Below are 21,398 nucleotides of genomic sequence, written 5' to 3'. Positions count from 1 at the left end.
AGCTTGTTTCCAAAGTGATGTATTTGAACTACACTAAAACCAGGTGTAAAGTTATCATCATATTCACATTTATATTCATTGTGATTTCCAATTTGTACGTGAATATAACTTCACTTTCAACCCGGTTCAAAGTTTCCCAGCCTGAGAGATACAGAAATGAAAGGACATCCCACCAAATGTAGGCAATTAAGAAGTACAAATATACTTGAACATTTAATTTGCCCAAAAACTTGCATAATTGTCGAATCAAAGGGCCCAGGCCTATTGCTGAACAATAATCTAAAGGCATTATGAACACGAACATTTTTTCATAAAAACACTCCATAAATGTGAACAGTACATAAAGATGGACAATAATCGTGAAATAAAGTACAAGATATGAACAGTTCCTAAAGTACCCCCGCAAAGCAAAACTGCCAAAGAATAATTCATTCATTCAAGATACTATGGGTGTTATCATATGATATCCTTTCTCAGATTTATTTAGTCTTATGCACATAAAAATAATGGAAAATGAAGAGAATGGCTGCATGTCTATTAAATGTATCTGAAGCAAGAAACAAGGAAATAGTTGAGAGAATTGCCAGGGCTGCTGTGGAGGTTGAGAGTTCTCCGGTGACAGATGGACAAGGTAGAGTCACACCAAAATGTCATACATGTACATATACAGCTAAATGACAATGGTTTGGTGTTTCACTCGTGGGGCATTACGTTTTTGACACAAAGATACACATATTTCAACTCTAATACAGCAGGGTCCTTTGCTCAATCTCATTGAAAAGTGACAAGCATTGATATTCTTTCACAGTACAGTAAAATAGGTTTCTAATGAAAACGTTACTTTGGTCTTGATAATTTTAATGGCTGCAATCGTTTTATTTTCTAACTGATAATCAATATATCAACTTGACTACTTCTACATCCCCATGGTGTGTGGCACCAACGTAATTGTTTCTTTTGCATGAGAAGTTGCAATTGTTTGATTGTGTGTAACAGATGTCATGTTACATGAGTGAAACACCAAACCAACATCATTTTAGCTGTAAGTAAATTAACATTAGGCCAAGACTGATTGACCAACAATTTACTATTAGTCAAGTTCCTTATCTTTATGTAATAAAAATGACGATTGAAACTAAAAGTAAACAAACCACATGCATTTATTGAATATGCTAAAGTCAGAATTTACCAACACCTACTCATCAATGACCACCTGTATTTTTTTTAATGAACTTTATTATGAAAGACAGTTATATTTAATAAAATAATACTACTTGAGTAATTTTTGTTCATTCAACAGATATCAATAACTATAAAACATTCACAACTCAGATTCCTCATCAATTTCATACACTGATGCACAGTCTATTGTGGTGAATATTGGAATGTATATTATTATTAAATTATCTGTCATAAAAATGACAACAAAAGTCCATACTTCTGTGATAGATTCAGAATAAATGTTTAATGGCAACACTATTACAACGACATAAAGAGTGCACCATGTATGATGTCATGCACAATTTTTCGCAAGGCATTATTTCTGTATGGTACATTTCTACCCACACTGTGTGGGCAGATCTTACAATAATGTATCCTGCACAACGTTAGATTCAGATGCAGAAACAATAAATCTATTACAAAAAGGAGATGTAATCATTAATTAGATTCCTCTGAATGAAATGCCTGACAGAGAGCTTTATTCATTTAATATCACAGGGGAAAAGATAAATGCAACAGTTCTTAACATCTTTTGTGACACGGACTACAATCGCTCAGTAGTTACCATAGTAGCGCCACTCCATCACCTTGGCAACAGTCTGTATTATTCATGCCGAAAAGCCTATGAGTTGATTGATTTGTCTGTACATTCTGGAGGTCATCCTAGACTAGGAGCTGTTGATCTTGTTCCAATCCATCCACTTTCAGATGATGTCTCGTTGGAAGAGTGTGGCCAGGTAGCAAGAAGTATGTATATGTACTAACTGCTATCGGATTGTTCCTTTCAAGAGACACAGTTTTCACATATGAAAGAAAAAATGCATTGAAGGAAAAGTAAAAGTGACGAGGAATATCATTTTCAAATATCTACAAATTGTAATACTAGTATTCTATTATACGAATCACATCCATCAATTAGTCGATATATCAATCAATCTTTATTGCGTAACATCATGCTTTAGCGAGCATGGTAAAGCATACAAAAATAAGTAAATAATATACAATCATTTAGCCAACTGCTATATTTTTTACATTAACAAGAAAGTTTCCAAGAGAAAGTTTATCATCTGCAGACAAAATATGTAAAAATTTACTTTTGTTATCTAAGGAATGAAAATTGTAATTAAAAAGAAGAAAAAAGTTTCTTTCTCTCATTTATGTAATGAGAACAAAAAAGTAAAACTCTGATCATATATTCAGATGTGATATAGTGATATTGGCATTTAAGGCTTTTCAACTAGTGGTAGTGGTAGTCCTGTAGGTTTGTGAAATTTACTTTCACATGATTGGAAATCCATGTCGTGTAAATTATACTAAATCCAAATCTCTACAAATATCACATTATATGATAACCATCAATACCACAAGGCCAAGAGCTAATGAGTGTTATTACTTTACAAAAAATGAAATGAAGATTCAAATTGTGGGCATCAAAGTATTAACTGCATACAGAAATAGTCAAAAAATAAAATCCGTATATTTTTTCAGGTCTTGCTGAGAGATTAACAAGAGATATACCAGGTACTTCCTTCTTTTTATTTGGTCATGCTGATCATCCTAGGTGTAGAGGACTGGTTGAAAGGAGAAAGGAACTTAGGTGGTTCAAAGGTCACCTTAGTAATGAGTGGAAACAACCAACTCATGTTGATGGAGTTGCTTCGTCACACAAATATGGCATAGCAGGTGAGCTGTCTTTGTAAATGTAACAACTTGAACAAAAAGAATGACTTATTTTGATACAAAAAGGATTTTCAGTCATTTAGAACACTTTCAAATTGGCAGTGTTTGATTACAGTAATTTCCTTGGGCCATTGACATCAGTACAATACATTACACATAGTAATCATGGATGAGATTGCAGTCTGTAATACAATTGAAGTCTGTTACTGGAGCATACCATGTACACCCTGGGTAATATAGACTTTAGGATGCATTGAAGGGTCCTAAATTTAGATTTAATTAAATACATTGTCAACATCTGTGTAATTTAAATCCTCATTTGCCCAACTTGGAGTTAATTGCATACAAACAAATACCCCTAGGGAGAAAGAGGATTTTAAAATCCAAATGTCTGTAATTTTAACAACTTTTTACAACTACATAATGTAGCCATGACACTATTTTATATTGTGTAGCTTTGATATTACAATAATTTTCATGTACCGGCTAATATATATGTATTGCACACTGCAGAACTGAGCAATTACAAAAATTAATACATGCCCCATTGTACCATGCAGAAGTCAAGTCATTCTCTTTGAACAGAAAATATGGATTTTTATACCATGGTCGTTCTGTGTCACACCAACCCATGTTTGCATCACTGGTTCTGTGGTACTCAAAGTATGAGTCAAAATATTCCAAATCACTTATTCTCGATATTTCATAAATTATGCTTGTTGAAGGGGTAAAATTAATTATTTCTAAATATTTTTCTTCATTCAGCTGAATAATATTCATGACTCAAAGGTTTTGTCTGTGTGTGTCTAAAATTTCATCGTCACAAAACCCCTTAGGTCACTCATATTTTCCTTGATTGGAAAAAAAAATGGGGGGGGGGAATAATATCTCTATAATTGAATGACTTGATTTATATCTATTTAACATAATACAAGGTAAATTAAAAACAATTAGAAATTTAGATAATTAGAAATTTAGTAATCATGTTATAACCGGTTATGAGAAGTTTTTACTGGAAAAAAAATATCTAGCTCATTGCTGTAAAGGCAGAACATTATATAAATTACACATCTAAATTTGTGACCTACTTGCAAGTCAGAGTTTCTGCTCTTTCAGTCGTCTGACAGTTCAACAATTATTGAATTCTCTCTTGAATAATTTAATCAAATAAATTATTGAATTATCAGTTGTCAGACAATCGCAACAGTGACGCCAGCTAGGTCATGGTTTGGTATCATCTCATTTGTTATAATTTATACAGTAATTTTTATAGACCCAGTTAATGCAATCTTCAGACAATTGAGAGTTCAACTATTAAATTAAATTTTAAATTATTAATCATGTGATGTGTTGAATTATCAGTTTTCTAACAAACAAAATAGCACGACACTATGCCATGGTTTTGTCTAATTCATTATAATACTAGTAGTAATTTTCATACATCTAGTCCCTGAAGAAATGTGTATATACTTCCACAAGTGGACATGCTGCTAAATTACACAAGAAACACAAGAACTGTTTTTCTGTCCTTGTTCTTGAGAGAGAGAGAGAGAGAGAGAGAGAGAGAGAGAGAGAGAGAGAGAGAGAGAGAGAGAGAGAGAGAGAGAGAAGAGAGAGAGAGAGAGAGAGATAAAGAGAGAGAGAGAGAAAGACAGACAGACAGACAGACAGACAGACACAGACACAAACACAAACACAAACACAAACACAGACAGACTTGAAAGAAGTTGAACTATAGCTGTTTAGAAATAATTTTGCGCATCACATTAGTATTATAGTCATTAGTCATATGGAAAGATACCTGATTAGCAAAGTGGATTTTTTTTTACACATATGTATATCACCATGGAAACTAGTGCTCAGACTGTAACATATAATCATTGTCTCTTCCAAAGTATTCCCCAGTGTGGGCTCATCAGGATGAACAAAATCTAAACTAGAAAACACAGGCTATATTCCCTCAGGATATAATGGTTATGTTATCTGATCCATAGAATTCATTTTTTTTACTGAAATTTGAAGACATACGCCCCAAAACGTACACCTGGGACTTAGCATTCTGAATACGTATGTCCTAATCTCATAATACCAGATCAAAGAGGTAGACTCATATTTATTTAAATAATTTACAGTTGTTTTTCATGTCTACCTTAGTTTGTTTCTTGCATCTTCATCTGTACAATGTATAAATGTTGGGTCCTGGCTTCCTCCTTTGAATTGAACAACCAGCCATTTCTCAACATATTGTTGCTAAAACTGAAGTCAGTCAAACCACAATTTGGAGCCAATTTGGAGACATGGACTTGAGAATACAATGTATATAAAATTGGGTTCGATAAAACATCAACAAGGCCTTAAATTTACGTTCAAACTTCATTTCTTAATCTTATGTTAAAACTTTATTTTACAACCATAACACATCAAGTAAAAGCAATTTCACTTTCTCCCACAAATATATATACTATAGTATTCAAAATATTCAAGCAGTTTTTTGTACTGGATTTACTTCGCTCCTTAAGTTTATATTTAAACTGAACTCTACAAATGTGTGACACTGAGTAGAATCACTTTACTTGGGTGTTTACATGTTGTAATCTTACTCTGGAGTTTGTGCGATGAGAGAAATCATCAGTAATACCAACAGCATCTTTGAAATGCATATCATTGACACATTGTATATCTTGTTTTCTTGTATTGCAGTCAATTTATTACACAAATATTTGGGTTTTTTCACAGGTATTGGTGCAATTCCATACATGATGAACTGCAATGTTACCATAGAAACAGACAATTTACAGTTTGGACGAGAGATTGCTAAAGCAATCAGGGGTGCTAGTCCAGGTGGTTTACCAGGTGTTCAGACCATGGCATTCACACATGAAGGACACATAGAGATTGCATGCAATATCCAATCATATTTACTAGGTGACTGTCAGGAAAATGAATCCCGTACAAACTCCTTATCTGATGAAATCAAATCTGAAATGTACAAACATGATTTTGAACTTCTTCATCAATGTGGAAGGCATACATACATTCCAGGGGAAGTAATAGAATTAAAAGTCAGAGATCTTGCTGCAGCTAAAGGAGTCGCCACTATTGGCAAAGCACTGATAGGTTTTACCCCTAGCCAAGCTTTAGAACTGGCCACAACAGCATTCAGAGATGGGAACTCAATGTACTGGAGATCAAGACGAAGTATAACAATGTGATACTTTAAAAATCCAGGGTATATTTGTATTACCGTGTGAAGTTACAGCGCATTGCAGATTACTTTTCACTTTCTCTGTTTGATACAACCATGCAGAAATCAATAAGAAACCGCACAACATATGCTTGAAGATAGGAAGATTGAATTAACAGTTTCTTGTTACATTTTGTTCAAGTGACGTGAACTAACGTGCCCACACGTCTGGATCTAGTTGTAGTATGTTTAATCGGTTGATTTCATTCAGACTTAATGTTAGTAGCTAAAGATTGATCTTGTTATCTGAAATTGCAAAATGTGTAGTTTCTTATTGTTTTCTGTGTGATTGTATCAAGCAGAGAGAGTGAACAGTGATCTGCAAAACAACGCACTTATACGAAGAATAGATGCTGTTGTTGTTGTTGTTGAAGGAGAATGATGCACCAACAATTCACTTGTCTAAAAACATGTTTGGGGAAAAGTATACACTAGCCAAGATGTCAAGAATAATAAATGTATTGTTTCAATTTAAGAAATGTGGCTAAATAAATAAATATGTGTACAAAATTGGATAATTACAACTGCTGACATCAGACTGTGGACGAATGGAACACATTACATTCCATCATTTGATAAGAACACAGTACATTCCATCATTTGATAAGTTTGATGGTCCCTTTACATTAGAAGGTCACATTCACAAACAAATTTCCAGTTCCCCTGGCATTTCATGTACACATAAAGAGGCCATAAAACTGTTTTTATCAAACCATGGTGTGTAATACAAGTCTTTGCTGTTCCAACATCTGAGCCAAGTGTTAGTAATCTAAGTCAGTTTACTTTCCCTGTTTGTAACATTTCCGTTAGTCCACGGTCTGATGTCGGCAGTTGTACTTAAACAAATGCAATGCAGCCTAGCTATTTGATGAAAAACAACAATAATGGGAGTGTATGACTTGAGTGAGTGTCTGTATGGTTGGATTGTGGGTATGCAGAGTGTATGATATAACAGAATGACACTAGCTGACATTGGGAGGGTATGTCAACCCATATGACTGAATGGTGACCACAAAATCCAAAATCCGGCTGTTAAGTATTTTACTACAGTCTACTCAAGTAGAAACTCAATTTTCCTGCAAGATCTTCTCTTAATGGACACATGTAAGCATTGTGTGGAATAATTGATTTCCTGTACCAACTATTCATTCATTTTATCATATCAGACATGAGAAGAGTGCAGTAAGTTTTATTTTTATTTATTTTTTATTTTGTGAGTAGTCTAGAATGCAGCTTGTCCATGTTTGATTAAAACACACTAAAAGGAAGAGCATTTCTCTAATTGCATTTATATATTTGAATACATGACATTCAACATACAAATTATGGGTCACGTGGTATATAGGAGCAACATTATTTCACATCTTTGTTCTCATAATTATCCATGGGTATGGTTTTTGTTGGTTCCCAGTCATTAACTTTATGGTTCTTATTGACCTTGTGTGTTTGGAGCACATTCTGTAACTTTGTGGTTTTTGGTGCTCACTTTTGTTTCACCTTGCAATGCATTTATGTTAAACTATTACAGTCGCACAAGCTGAGTATATGGACTGTTCAAAGGGAAATACTTACATTAAAGTGGCCATATGGATGGAGGATTGAGTATTTATTTTGGATTTTTTTAATTTATAAAACAATTCTATCATAGAGTCCTACTTGAAAAATGAGTGTAAAATAACATAGACCAAGTCTGTGTTTATACTCAATAAATTGCAAAAGACTGATAAATATGTAAAATGTTTGTTATTGTATGCAGAATAATAACTTTTTTACTCATTTTTTAGCATTTTGCAATGTATTGAGTTACAAACACAGACTTAGTCAATGTTGCTTCACATTCATTTTTCAAGTAGGAAGCTATGATAAAATTGTTTTATAAATGAAAAACCAAAAATAAATATCCAATCCTCATCAATATGGCCGCTATAAACCTCGATAAAACTATTCTAGTATAGTGTTGTCTTCTATGGTATCACAACAGTTTTCTTGCACTGAGAGAGAACAGTTGATTGCATAGTAGGTATTTCCTTTACATTATTTGTATATCATCAGATCGTTTAAAAGTTACATGATAATACTAGGTTTGTGTTCTATCATTTGCAAGTGATGGTTAGCTATGCTTCACTCTACAATACTACGAGTACCTGTTGAATATGCTGCAAAATTAATATCAAAGATGTGCCATCTCAGCTTTTTGTGCCCCTCCAATGAAATCTTTCCAGTGTTAGCGCAAACTAAAATACAACCACAACAGCAACATAAACATCTGATTTCACTATATAGTATTATTGCAAACTTTATTTATCATGATTGTCTTATGCAAAGTGTGTGACATTTGCGAGCGAAGTACTTCTACCGTACAGTATTTGAAATATTACGAAGTGCCGATGTCGTAAAGATTTACGATTGTTTTAGTTTGGTTGTTTAGTTTGCACACTGTATATGACTTGAAGCATCAAATGGTCTTTATATAACTGTAACAATCGAGCTCATACTTGCGAAGTTCACATACATCGCAGTTTTTAATAAACCGAGATCATGCAAAAATGTTACCTTCCGACAACTATAGGTATAATGTGACAAAACGTGATATAAGTACATTCTATAACTTTAGAATAAATACATGTAGCTGGAGTCGATTTAATATACTAATATATTATAGGCCTAAATAATAAATATAAAATCTTAACTTATCTGTTTCATCAAATACCAGTAGCCATAAAGAAAAACACGTGGCAGGCATTATAGCAGTGACATTTTCAAAGTACTCTGCATACGCATATAAATATTTTTCACAAAACATGTTAACAAAATATATACTTAAATATATATTAATATAATTCCGCTTGGAATAGTCTGGCAAGTGTGGCAGCAGACAACAAATTGTATTTTTTCAGTTTTTTATGTGTCCCAGGTAAAACAATCCATTTTAGGTACAGTATGAGCAATTCTACCTCCTGCATGGTTTATGTAATTTCAAACAATGTATGGAAATTCGAAGAACCTGGTAGATTCTTCGACCAGTGAAACATTCACAGATTTCATGACATATTCGTCCGGAATCGGGGTGTAGCCGAGCATTTGCATTGCTTCCGAACACTTTTCTTGTACGTCTTTCGCGTCCTCGAAGGTCATCTCTGTTTTCCACGCACTGATTCTCTCCGTTGAGTTCCTTGTCGTGGATAAATCGCCTCCTTGTCTCTCCTGGGTGTGATCATTTACCCAGTTCACAACGTTTTCCGGTAAGTGTAATCCCACAAAATCGTAAATTTCTCTTGCAGACTGTAGTGGACGTGACGCGAGGTCTTCATATCGAACCAGCATATATTTCCCGCGCAACCAACTTGGAGGTGAATAGACGAAATTCAAATTATTCTTCGTATCAAGACACAAATCTGTAACCTCGTCCCACGGTACTGCTTTTCTCTTGAAGTCATGATTTATAAAGTACGCTCGTGCCCTTGAATTCATTACAGCTCGAGGGTCGCGAATGAGGTGAACAATTTTAAAATTGAACGCAGGCTTTTCTGCAAACGTTTGCAATTGTTCAATATTATACAAACGTATTTCTTTGATCGCAACGTGGCGTTTTGTACGACAAATATCCGATAAATCTATATACCTGATCTTTATTGGTTCAGCTCTATTTTTCCGTCGTTTTACGAGACGGATCGTAGCATTCCGACATGTAAAGAACTCGTACATAATATCTGTGGCCCTACTGTCGAACATATTGCTTTTCAGTTCATGTTTAAGGACTGCAAATGTCAATGGGCGAACTGGTTCGAAAGCATAAAATATCTCAGCATTTTGTTTGAATATTTCACCGAGGAACGAGGACCCGGATCTTTGGCTTGCAAGAATCAAAATATGAAGTTTGCCATCACCACCATCAGGGACTCGATTCCGAATTGGCTTTATTTCTGTAACTCCCAAAGAAGGCGGCAATTGGTCCTTCATTTGCAAATCTCTTCCTTCGAAGGCATTTTTTGAGGTGTCTGTGAAAGTCTGCATTGCATCATTAGCACGACCATCTGAAAAATGGAGTCTGCCATGACCTTAAGGGGGAAAATATAGTAATAACTTTATAAATAATTGTTTAAAGTTTTCGAAATTCACACTTAAATATTTAATGAGGACATCAAGAGACATCTATTTGGAAGTCCATTCTAACCTCTATATCGATTTACATGTAACGATTTATGTTCTTGTTGAATGTTACGTCGTATGGAATTTTAGCACTAAAGAAATTGATAGGTTAATGGATTGGTGGGCCCGGGTGGGAGAGAGAGAGAGAGAGGTGTTAAAGTATATGTATGTGTACACTACGATGATGCTTTAAATTCATATAGTCAAGGAGTCTGGATGCCTTCGAAATGGCAACCACAATCAGAATGTCCATGAACTGTCTGATTCACTTAAATTCATACAACTTCAGCAATAAGCGATAATTTTCGCCGAGATACCTGCTTCTGTGTGATATCACCACACTTTTTACTATCAGTGGTGGCGTCGACGTTCTTATTTTCTGATCTGATCATGATAGAGGGTGTCATTATTTTCAGATCCATATCAGATCCGAGTCATGAACAACATCGACCAATTACAGATACACTTTGATTGGTTACAGACACTGATTGCAAACCAAAGACATCTGTTGCATTTGCATTGTTAATGATTACAATAAAAACAGTACAATAGTTACATATGCTAACAGTAGACCCCCTTACAATTACCGTATCTCAAACAAACGTTGTGACATCTGGCTGTCACTATAAACGTGTTATTTAAATCTCGACTAAAGGTGGCCCTATGGATGAGAAAATTGTATTTATTTTGGATTTTTAATTCCCACAAACAACTGTAAACAATTTTTCGGACGTGATAAAAATGTGAAACAATATTGACCAAGTCCATGTTTGAAACTCTTCACCAATTACAAATAAAACAAACTTTCTATAAAAGTGTACAGGAAGGGATTTGTAAAGATGAGTTACAAACATAGACTTGGCCTGTTGTTTCACATCGTTCTTTTAAAGTTGAAATTCACAGTAAAGTTGTTTTGAATAAAAATAAACACCAATTCACCATTCATGTGGCCACTTTTATAATGGTGGTAGTGGTGACATGTGTAGGTAATCTTGAGAAACTGCACTTGGCAAGAGTTGAAAACGTTATTTTATTGTTTCCTTATCTTGCGTCATGGTAGAAGACTCAAGAGGTCTTAGCTTTCAAATTATGTTGATGTAACCAAAGGTGATTTGACGGAGAAATATTATTTCGTACTTCCATTGGTCACATGATGGATAGTCAACGTAACAATTTCTTTTTTTCACTTCATCCCATCATCATCATCATCATCATCATCATCATCATCATGTGCAAGCCAACATTTATGGGTAGAAAGCAAGTACCGGTTTAATATGTGTTTGTGGTTGTGTGTGTTGTGTATATATATATATATATATATATATATATATATATATATATATATATATATATATATATATATATATATATATATATATATATATATATATATCAGGAATATTGAATAATAGACCAAATCAATTTTATAATGAGAAATTGAAAATACGTACCAGATTTTCTAGGCAAGTCATCTCTTCTAAATATCATAACAACACCTATAATAAACAAGCAGACGAAAAAGAGAGATCGCCGATGACGACCGCGAAATACAAAAGCAAGGTCTCGACACTGTATCATAATCTCTTTATGAAGTCGATCCGCCGTCAAAGTGTCAGCTTGTAAGGGTGATAACACATCCCATTGTCTTTGGAATTCCTAACGGGAGAAAAAATAGCACACCCTTTATTAATTTAGTACTCGTCAATATTTTATCAAATTAATTAATTCGACATTATTAATGTCACACAGTAATCAATTTTACAAATTTAATTAATTTCATCCGACCCGTGAAGAATGCTGGAGGCTGCAGTCCAACGTTATGAGTGGAACAAATTGATTCAATTTAGTTTTTGGGAAACGTTTTTGTCAATTTCACAGAGTAATTAATTTTACAAATTGTTTCATTTTAAAATCAATTCCACTCGAACCGACCGCCCAGTAGTCGAAAGCTGTGTAACAATGACACAGACACCATGGGCCGAATGACACGTGGCCCGGCGAGCGAAATATCCGGACTAGCAGCTCGACTACACCGAACTGAATTATCAAACACGTGATTTAGTTACAAACCTCCAATCTCGCAGTTGAACCTATGAAAGCCATTTTGACCTCTCTGTCCCTGCTGGTAGTATCCATACTCAAAACTCAGAACTGGTCCAGCCTTATCGCAACTTGCTATATATACTGTGATTCAAGTTCGCAACGTTTCCTTATTAGCATATTATAATGGTTGTGCACCTGGGGTGCGTTCGATTATGCTTCCTTGGGGAGCCTCAGACCAGGGTAACTGACGTCACTTGGGCACCTCGGGGCGTGTGAAAATCGAACGTATTTTATTGCATTTGGGGTACCCCAGGGAGCCTATAATTAAGTCCGTGATTCACGATAAATAATTTGGTCCGTCTTTCCAAAATATTTTAGACAATTTGAAGTGAAAAATTATTTCCTCACTAAATGTGGAATGATATCATCCTCAAAATACGGTAACATTCTTACGGCATTGATAACAATAACCAATCACATGTCGTCCCCATCTTGGGTCAAGTCAGGTCAGGTCAATCCCCAAGCTGCCCCTAGGCCCTGATCCATGAGGAGGGTCGACTTGGGGCGCCCCGAGTGTGACGTCATGTAGTAATCGAACGCAACTTGGGACAACTTTAGGTGCCTCGAGGCACCCTGGGTTGCATCAGATCGAACGCCCCCCACCCCCCCCCCCCCCGGTTTCGGTGACGATGGTATAAGTGCCTCTCTGTAAGTATTGCTTTTTGTACATGAAAGAATATACAAAACAGGTTCTATTCATATCGTAAAGTGCACTTTTCGACCTTGGTTCTATCCATACACTAAAGTAATGCTTTGAATATCGTAAACCATATATTTCCATAGCACTCACGTTGTATTTCCGGATTCTTTGGGTGAAGTTGAAGCTAATTTTTAACGAAATTTGATAGCAATGCCCGATTTTTATGAATCCTTAAGCTTGTTATGTGGTAAAATAAACTATCTATCTATCTATCTATCTATCTATCTATCTATCTGTCTGTCTGTCTGTCTGTCTGTCTGACTGACTGTCTGTCTGTCTGTCTGTCTGTCTGTCTGTCTGTCTGTCTGTCTGTCTGTTCAGTCAACTAGTTACATAATATTTAGGTATAAGCAAACACCAAACAAATATGTATGGTGTTGTACGTATACGTAGCATGTAACAACGACACAGAGGAAGCAAATCACCATTGTTATAAAGGCAATGCGTTTTGCCATATGTTACATATTCTGAGGATTAGGGAGCCTTCAGTAATTCCAAGGGGGCGGGAGAAATCAAGCCCGATCTGTGGCATAAGCTTAAAATATGACTCTACGCCGTTGTGCTAAAAAGTGAGCTCCCCCCCCCCTCAATTTCCTTTGTCTAGTTTGCCCCCCCCCCCCCCCGTTCAAATATTTCAACGAAAAACATGTTCTAACATCGCCTCAGGTCCTGGGTTCGAATCCCGCTAGAGACTGGGAAGTTTTCTGCAATAAGATCCCACCACATATTGTAAAGGCATTTGTTGTTTCCCACTATAACCACTACAGTGAGTTTGTGCTTGTACATGTATTAAATGAATGTGCATGTGTTGACTCCCAAAGACGACTAGATGCGTGCACAACTGACAACGTCAGGGCCGAGGTCAACATCTCCACTCTACCACCACATTATCCCCCTACATCTTGTCACGCTGTTCTCCCTTTACTGTGGTGAGACCCGCTCTTCTCCTCACACCACAATTAGCATTTAATTCACTGCATTTCACTAATATGTTATGATGTTACTTTACAATGGTGACAGTGGTGGGATATGGTAGCAGTAGGATTTGGAACCCGTGGCAGCGGTGGGATCATATCAAAAAAAAATATTGCAAAGTTAGATAAAAATAAAATCAGCATATTAAGTAAAATGTGACCCACCCCCAAGGATTGATTTGTAAACAGTGACCCCTAATTTCCCCGGCCCTCCCCCCCTAGTAATTACTGAAGGCTCCCTTAGTGAAATATGCACAGTGTAAATACTATTTAAATCCTTGTAAAATGGTTCGTGAATATTAACGGGTATTTTAATCAGAGCTTGTGGGCGTTTCCGAGTCTTATGGTCGTTTCTATGTATATTTCTATGGTACGAGTAGAATTTACCCGCTGGACTCATATTAAAAAATCTCATATTAAACCACAATAAATATACCAATTACATGTAATGAAATAATTGATAACGATGCAATTTGAATCTAAAACATAGCACAAGTTCAATCATCAACCGGGTTACTTATTGTAGTAATATATATATATAGCCTCTCATTGCATGTCATCATTTGTTCGTGTTCTTTTGTGTACATTTAACGACCGTGTCCTGTGACCTTTGTACCGGGGATAAGGTTGCAATATGTGTCTGTTCCTGTGTATTATTTTGTCTTGCCACTGACTATTACATCTAACATTCAAGTAGCAATCACTGGTGTATACTGACAACGATGTGAATTGGTGATCATCTTAAAGAAAATAAAGGAACCTACGGTGCGTTGATTATAAGTGTCCTCAGTTCCTGTCAGCAGCTGTCATATATTACAGTCGCCATGTATTAATGTAGAAACACGCCGAGTACAGAACACATACATATTGTCGCCTTCGAATTCCGTTTCAAAAATTACAGTGCCCACGAAGACTTCACCATGGTAGTTTACTCACGCTGACGTATCATATTCATGAATTCGTTATAAACACAGGAGAATATATAAGGTCGTGGGAGTGAGATCGGTAGACAAATACTATAAGGAACTGAGGTCACCGATGAGCCGTAAACTTATATGTATTACATAAGACAACTCAGAGAGTAGTGCCATCGACCCTACCACTGTATGACTTCCCCGTCGATGTGGGTAACCATATTGTTATTAGGGCCTATATGTGAAAATAAAGTATGAACACCATAGGACTGTCATACTTACCGTATTACCCCAGTCTTAGTAGTCAGGGTCACTATATACACGTAAACGGTATCCAGTGCAGTCCATGTCAATTGAATAACAAATAAGTACTCCCTCCACTTTAGTCTACAGTATATAGTATCCGTATTACATCATTTACAAACCCAGGAAGTCGTGTGGGTATAGTTGTTTCACTCCAGACTCCTTAGTAGTAGTACAATGTGTCCCGGCCTTCTAGTGTGAACTGTCAAACACAGCCTGTGCAATTATAATACTGGCTTATTTGGCACACTTACATATATTATCATAATTTTAAAAGCGTCAGAGGCTTTTAAGGACTTATACATTCAACACATATGCATAGACAATTATCATACAGTGATACACTTCTTATAATTTTTTTTATCAGTGATCTGGTTATATTTAGACAGACAGATAGACAGATGGATTTATATTATTCCTAAATATTTTTTCTTCATTTTGGCAAGGAAAATACGAGTGACCTATGGGGCTTTGTCATACGTTGTATTGTAAATGTTCATCGAGAGGGTTTGTTCGTCATAATGATGTACTTGTTGTGGCACAGTCCGAATTAGTCTGGATGCAAACTGTGTAGTGGTAACCAGGGTGGTAACTGTGGTCTAATAACCACAGGTATAAATCGTAACGACACTGTGTAGGAACTAGACTAAGTCCGAATCACCAAAGTGGATAAATCGTGAAGTCATAACATCCAATAATTTTTTTCTTGCTTATTTTCAGTTTTACCAGACGACACGTTTCATACAATCCCACGTAATTAGTCTCACACACGAGATTTAAAAAAATTAAATCTAACTACGCATCATTTGAAAAAGAAGCAATTATTGAGTGTTTCCTGATCTATTATTAAGACTAATTAATGTCTCATTTAAAGTATATTTAACTATGTCACGTGACTCTTTATGAAATAATAGCCGTGTTCTATCTGTGTGCTATCAACGTGAAAACAATCTACAGGTCATCAATCCATATTATATAGAGATTAATCATTGGCGCTCTTTGTATTGCCGTTTCGCTTTTAATCTTTGAGTTGCTCTCTGATATGCCGTAAAATCAATTAATCTTATTACAGTCATGTACGTTTTACACAGAACTAAACTCAAGTCGACGACTTGGTTCTGTTTGTTTGTTTGTTTGTTTGTTTGTTTGCTCTCTTTTTTTTGAAATTCGCTATATTGACACATTTATGATAATGCACCTGAACATGTACTGTACAAATCATTGACGATCAAAGTTCACAGTGAAAAAAAATGAAATATCTAGTGTACAGATCTGCCCTTTAGCTTAATAATTAGGGGCCTTCTCACTAGGAGTCACTAGAGACGAGTAGTGACAAACCCTTAGGTCACGAATATTTTTCAAGCTGAATGAAGAAAAATATTGGGAATTAATTATACCTTTTCAAGCATAATTCATGAAAAATCGGGGGAAATAATGGCGATTATAACTTTTGACTCATATTTCGAGCACCGCAGAACCGTTCACCAGTGACGAAAACATGGGTTGTCGCTCTGGGTTGCCGTGAGGTAGAACGACCAGGGTATGTAATCCATATTTTCTGTTCAAAGATAATATCCTGGCTTGTGCATGGTATAATAACAGATATTTAAGGCCAACATTTGCGTTTACCACTGTTGGGTGATGCACATCGGACTCAGACCACTACTAGTGGTCTGAGACATTGCGTAAGAGAAATATTGCATCATAAGTGTGTATGAGGTATATACTAATAATGCTAGGTACGCAATTAGGTGAAACTGTCATAGTTATACAAATCATAGACAGTGGAGGTCTTCTCCACTGTCCATGTACAAATGTATAGCTATGGGTTATTATTCCATGACATCTCTTGACACAGTTTGGTAATGATATACGAAAGCTCATCATATTTCATAATTACGTTACGGTATCAAATGTCATCCGTTATCATATATTCTTGCAAAAATCAATAATAACTATGGCTGCTTTGGGACCATATCGTTAATATATCCCGAAATTTATTTTTAAAAAGTCAATTTCCGTAGAGTTAATTTCAGAGGTGTGTGGACATATATGTTCACTATCGCTGTGACATTGAGCTGATCATCGATACACAATTGTGTATACGTACGTACAACGAATTCATGATCTGAGAGTGACAGTATCTCATGTTTATGGCTTGGAAAGGTGTTTTACAGAGTACTTTGCTTAATAAATTTGCCCGAACGGACGAAGCCCGCGGGGTCACGGTTTCGATTGTCAGATTAGATTCCGTCTATGCGTACAGTGTACTACGTAAGTGTGTGCGTGGCCGTCCGTATATCTCTGCCATACACAGTGTATTTGTGCTTGCAGTTGCGTCAGAAAAATGCATTGCGTACATTTACCTCTCCAGTGTGGTTATGAATTTTTTTTTTGTAATTAAATGTACGATAATAACTAGTATCGTTCCAGTAATAGTATGGATATGATCACACTATGATCAATCTGTGATGAAACTTTTATTTTGCCTTATGTTGTTCTTGAAATTGTCTCCTGACCTGATACAAATACTGTCTAAAAAAACGGGAATTGATGGAGTAAAAACTAATTCTGATGAATCGCCAGCATGAATAGTTTAACTTAAACAGTCATCCGCAAACTATATCACGCGAGTCTTGACAATCATTGCAAAGATAGTTTTACCTTTGGCCCTACAGATAATAAAGGTGTATGGTTTTACGAACAATGAAGCTATACAGACAAACGTGATAGAACAATATTTTAATGTTATACTGCCTGATGATGTTTGGAGACCACGATATCATATGTGATACCACAATGAAATGTTAGTAGCAAGAATAATTTACAATAATCATTATTGATTAGTAAATGTTGCCAAACCTTCAACATTCAGCACAGCTTCAATTGTGCTGTTACAGTCCACAATTATATTATGTATTTTATTGTATATACATTCCGCAGTTCTGTTTTGAATTAATCACAATGTAATTCGCCAACTAAATAAAAAAGAAAAAGCTATAGGCGAGGATGAAGGTTTCTCTCTGAGAACTAAATTTAAAATCGCATACGATAGATCGCTGTCAGCTGATATAAACTGAAGCTGAAATGTCATTGTCAGTAAAGGTAATGCTTCTGCTCTCTTGGGGTGGGGATTGTTCTACTGTTGCCGCAAAGAAGGCTGGTGACGACGATGACAATACGCGGTGTTTTCCAATATATTCTTCTACTGCTAAATACAAGTACTAATTGAAAGATTCGTCGTTAGGTACACTCCGATCATCACGCGTTATGGTTAACAGGAGCGCCACCAACGACAGATCGTTCAGTCTGAATACTCTAACTAGTTTGTTCCTTTGATATCTAATGAAAACTAAATGTGCTTGGATTTTTAATCTCGTTGGATTTTTGTGGGCAAAAGTGAATATTTGCATACAATTAGCATTGCTAATTTTAATCCGGTGAGATTTCATGTCACGTTGACACATTTTGACATCACAGCACTGTGATGTTGTCCTTTTTGAACTGGGACACAACAAGATGGCATGACTTGTCCTTACTCATTGCCATAAAGGTAGGAAGTGATATGACTTTATGCACAACGATGAGTTTCGTCTTCTTTATCACTTTTGCAATCTTGTTATTGCCGAGATCACAGATATACACGTTATCCATGATATCAACATCGAGGCCTCGCGGATATCTCAATTGATCATCACCGGATCCCTTTGATCCCATGGAATACTGGAATCTCAAATCATCATCAAAGACGTGTACAAGGTGATTCTGGCGGTCGGATACAAACACCTTGTGGTCGCTCGTTACAGTCACCGACCATGGCTCATTAAACGAATTGAAATCACTTTTCTTTTGACCGTAGCCGTTGACTTCTGCAACCTTAACACCCTCTCGTGTGAACTTAATTAGACGATTGCCTCTGGTGTCGGTAACAAACACATCTCTCTCCGTCACAGTAATACCACGGAGATCCCCTTCATCGTGACCGAAAATTTTGATTATTTTGTCGTTTTCATCAGTAACAATGACTTGTTTGTTACCAATGTCGGTTATATAATACTTGTTATCCCTTGATACCGCTATGTCCCAAGGCAGGACTGGTTCCTTGCTGCCGGAATCCTCGAACGTTAGCATCTTGATGCACTGCAGACGAGAATTTAATACTTGAACTCTGTGGTTGTTTGGATCGGTCACCAGTAATTGATCTTTTGGAGTCCAGGCCATGCCGTTTGGTGTTTTGATCACTGCTGGACTCGCTGTATCACTCACGCCCTTCTTGGCGGACTGTGAAGTTGCTCCTGATAGTAACAGGAAAACAATTATTTCATTTGGGGTCAGTCATTTCAACTTATTGGGGTTGTTTTGCAGTGGTGACCAGTTTACAAATATTGAACCACTATATTGCATTCCCTCTATTTTAACATAGAGATAAACAGAACGAAAGTTAAGGTACACATCTGATCAATCTTTATCCAGTTCGTGCGATCTATCTGGGATTGAATGGTCTTTTTACTTTCAAAAGTGGATATTGCGTGTAACATTTTAGACATATGCAAATTGATTCTCTGTTTAGTGGTACTTTTCCAGACAAATTCCTACTTGAAATACAGAGAGGAAACGAGAAGACAGATATGCAGAAGATAGACATGTAAAGACAGACGTACGGACAGACAGACAAACGGACGGACGGACGGACGGACAGACAGACAAACAAACGGACGGACGGACGGACAGGTGTGAAGACAACGGTACTTCAATTTGTGTGTGTGTATGTGTGTGTGTGTGTGTGTGTGTGTGTGTGTGTGTGTGTGGAATGTTGTTAAAATACTGAATAGGTCGTTCAATTAATAACTTTCAGAACACTTGAACTTGTAATGATTTGTGTCAACATATATTGTTTTATAGCGAGTTTGATCACGTGAAGATTCACTTACTAGGAAGTGGCGCAGTCTTTCCTTTCGGTCGTTTTTCATCACTAGTGAACGAACCATCTGCAAGGGCCTTGTCCCTGTGTCGTATGATCTTTCTGGCGTCGAAATTCCTCAACATGAAGCCATCGCCAATTAAGTCGTCGTTTGTAAGAGTAATAAGATCCTCTCCTTCCACGTTCCTTTTGCGAAATGTCGCAACTATCGAGTCCTCGAAGTTCATTTCTTTCAGCCACTCGCAAACATTGTCCACACTGAGAGACTCCATTCCGAGATCTACCTAGAAGGTGAGCCAAGATATTTTAATGATTTGATTATGAATTGTACATGTGTGTGTGAGACAGACAGACAGACAGACAGACAGACAGACAGACAGACAGACAGACAGACAGACAGACAGAGGGAGGGACAGGTAGAGAACAAAACTCAAAACTAAGGTATCCAAACATGTTGACTTATTTAGATTTCGCCCCCATTAAGGCTGCGGTCAGAATTTACGGAGGGTGGGGGGCTTGGTAGAAATTGAGGCCATGAAAGAAATTGGGGGTTCAAAAAGGGGAGGGGGCATGAAAATTCTGATGGTCTGGAAGGGGAGGGATGAAATATTTTGCTCGTAATTTGAGCGGTCATTTACCGAGTAAATTTTAAAATATCTCGTGGCTTCGCCGCAAATCATGTTCTAAAACCTATATTTACTGATGAGGTGGGTGACAGCCATGCGGATGTACTTTTGTATGCCTTCCTCCGTCTGTCTGTCTGTATCACTCTGTCTCTGTCTCTGTCTCTGTCTCTGTCTCTGTCTCTCTCTCTCTCTCTCTCTCTCTCTCTCTCTCTCTCTCTCCAGTACCGTAGCCTGCGGGGGGGGGGCAAGGGGGGCAGCTGCCCCCCCCTGAGATTTTAGGAAAAATGAAAGAAAAAAAAGCTACTTTATGAATATTACATAGCGGTGTTATTAAAATCGTTATTTAAGTGACGATTCCTAGCATGCGCGATTTAAATTGATGGTTCACTAAAGTCAAAAGTGACTGTACACTGTATCTTATATCTCTATTGTACGCTGGCTTAACTTTGAATAAAAATGTGTCTAGTTAAAAATGAGTCTTGCAGTGTAGCAAATTAAAAATTCTTTATGCGGGAAAGTACAAAAGAAGTGCGCACATGCACTGTACATTTTCCGCGAGTAAC

General features: G+C 36.5%; 2 protein-coding genes across 2 annotated transcripts; one reads left to right on the top strand and one right to left on the bottom strand.

Annotated features, from left to right (window-relative positions):
• Positions 1-513: 513 nt before the first annotated feature.
• Positions 514-6,310, top strand: LOC144435955 (uncharacterized). Its single transcript, XM_078124596.1, has 4 exons — positions 514-631; positions 1,720-1,968; positions 2,710-2,904; positions 5,638-6,310. Exons 1-4 carry the CDS (start codon positions 514-516, stop codon positions 6,111-6,113), a joined length of 1,038 nt encoding a protein of 345 aa, XP_077980722.1. The 3' UTR covers positions 6,114-6,310.
• A 2,608-nt stretch (positions 6,311-8,918) lies between these two features.
• On the bottom strand, positions 8,919-15,445 carry LOC144435873 (carbohydrate sulfotransferase 1-like). Its single transcript, XM_078124511.1, has 3 exons — positions 15,268-15,445; positions 11,746-11,950; positions 8,919-10,203 (listed from the first exon to the last, which is right to left on the bottom strand). Exons 2-3 carry the CDS (start codon positions 11,870-11,872, stop codon positions 9,122-9,124), a joined length of 1,209 nt encoding a protein of 402 aa, XP_077980637.1. The 5' UTR covers positions 11,873-11,950; positions 15,268-15,445; the 3' UTR covers positions 8,919-9,121.
• Between the last annotated feature and the right edge of the window lie 5,953 nt (positions 15,446-21,398).

The sequence above is a fragment of the Glandiceps talaboti genome, chromosome 5 (assembly GCF_964340395.1).
Source record: "Glandiceps talaboti chromosome 5, keGlaTala1.1, whole genome shotgun sequence".
Taxonomy (NCBI): domain Eukaryota; kingdom Metazoa; phylum Hemichordata; class Enteropneusta; family Spengelidae; genus Glandiceps; species Glandiceps talaboti.
The sequence above is the reverse complement of the archived record's forward strand: the minus strand, read 5'-3'. Positions and strand labels throughout refer to the sequence as shown.

What these genes read in the sequence shown, in the direction of transcription:
- LOC144435955 (XM_078124596.1), top strand. Translation starts at nt 514, where the DNA reads ATGAAGAGAATGGCTGCATGTCTATTAAATGTATCTGAAGCAAGAAAC. An exon ending in TCCGGTGACAGATGGACAAG is followed by an intron (nt 632 to 1,719) that starts GTAGAGTCACAC and finishes TTAATATCACAG; the next exon opens with GGGAAAAGATAAATGCAACA. An exon ending in GTGTGGCCAGGTAGCAAGAA is followed by an intron (nt 1,969 to 2,709) that starts GTATGTATATGT and finishes ATATTTTTTCAG; the next exon opens with GTCTTGCTGAGAGATTAACA.
- LOC144435873 (XM_078124511.1), bottom strand. Translation starts at nt 11,872, where the DNA reads ATGATACAGTGTCGAGACCTTGCTTTTGTATTTCGCGGTCGTCATCGG. An exon ending in TGACTTGCCTAGAAAATCTG is followed by an intron (nt 10,204 to 11,745) that starts GTACGTATTTTC and finishes TTCCCCCTTAAG; the next exon opens with GTCATGGCAGACTCCATTTT.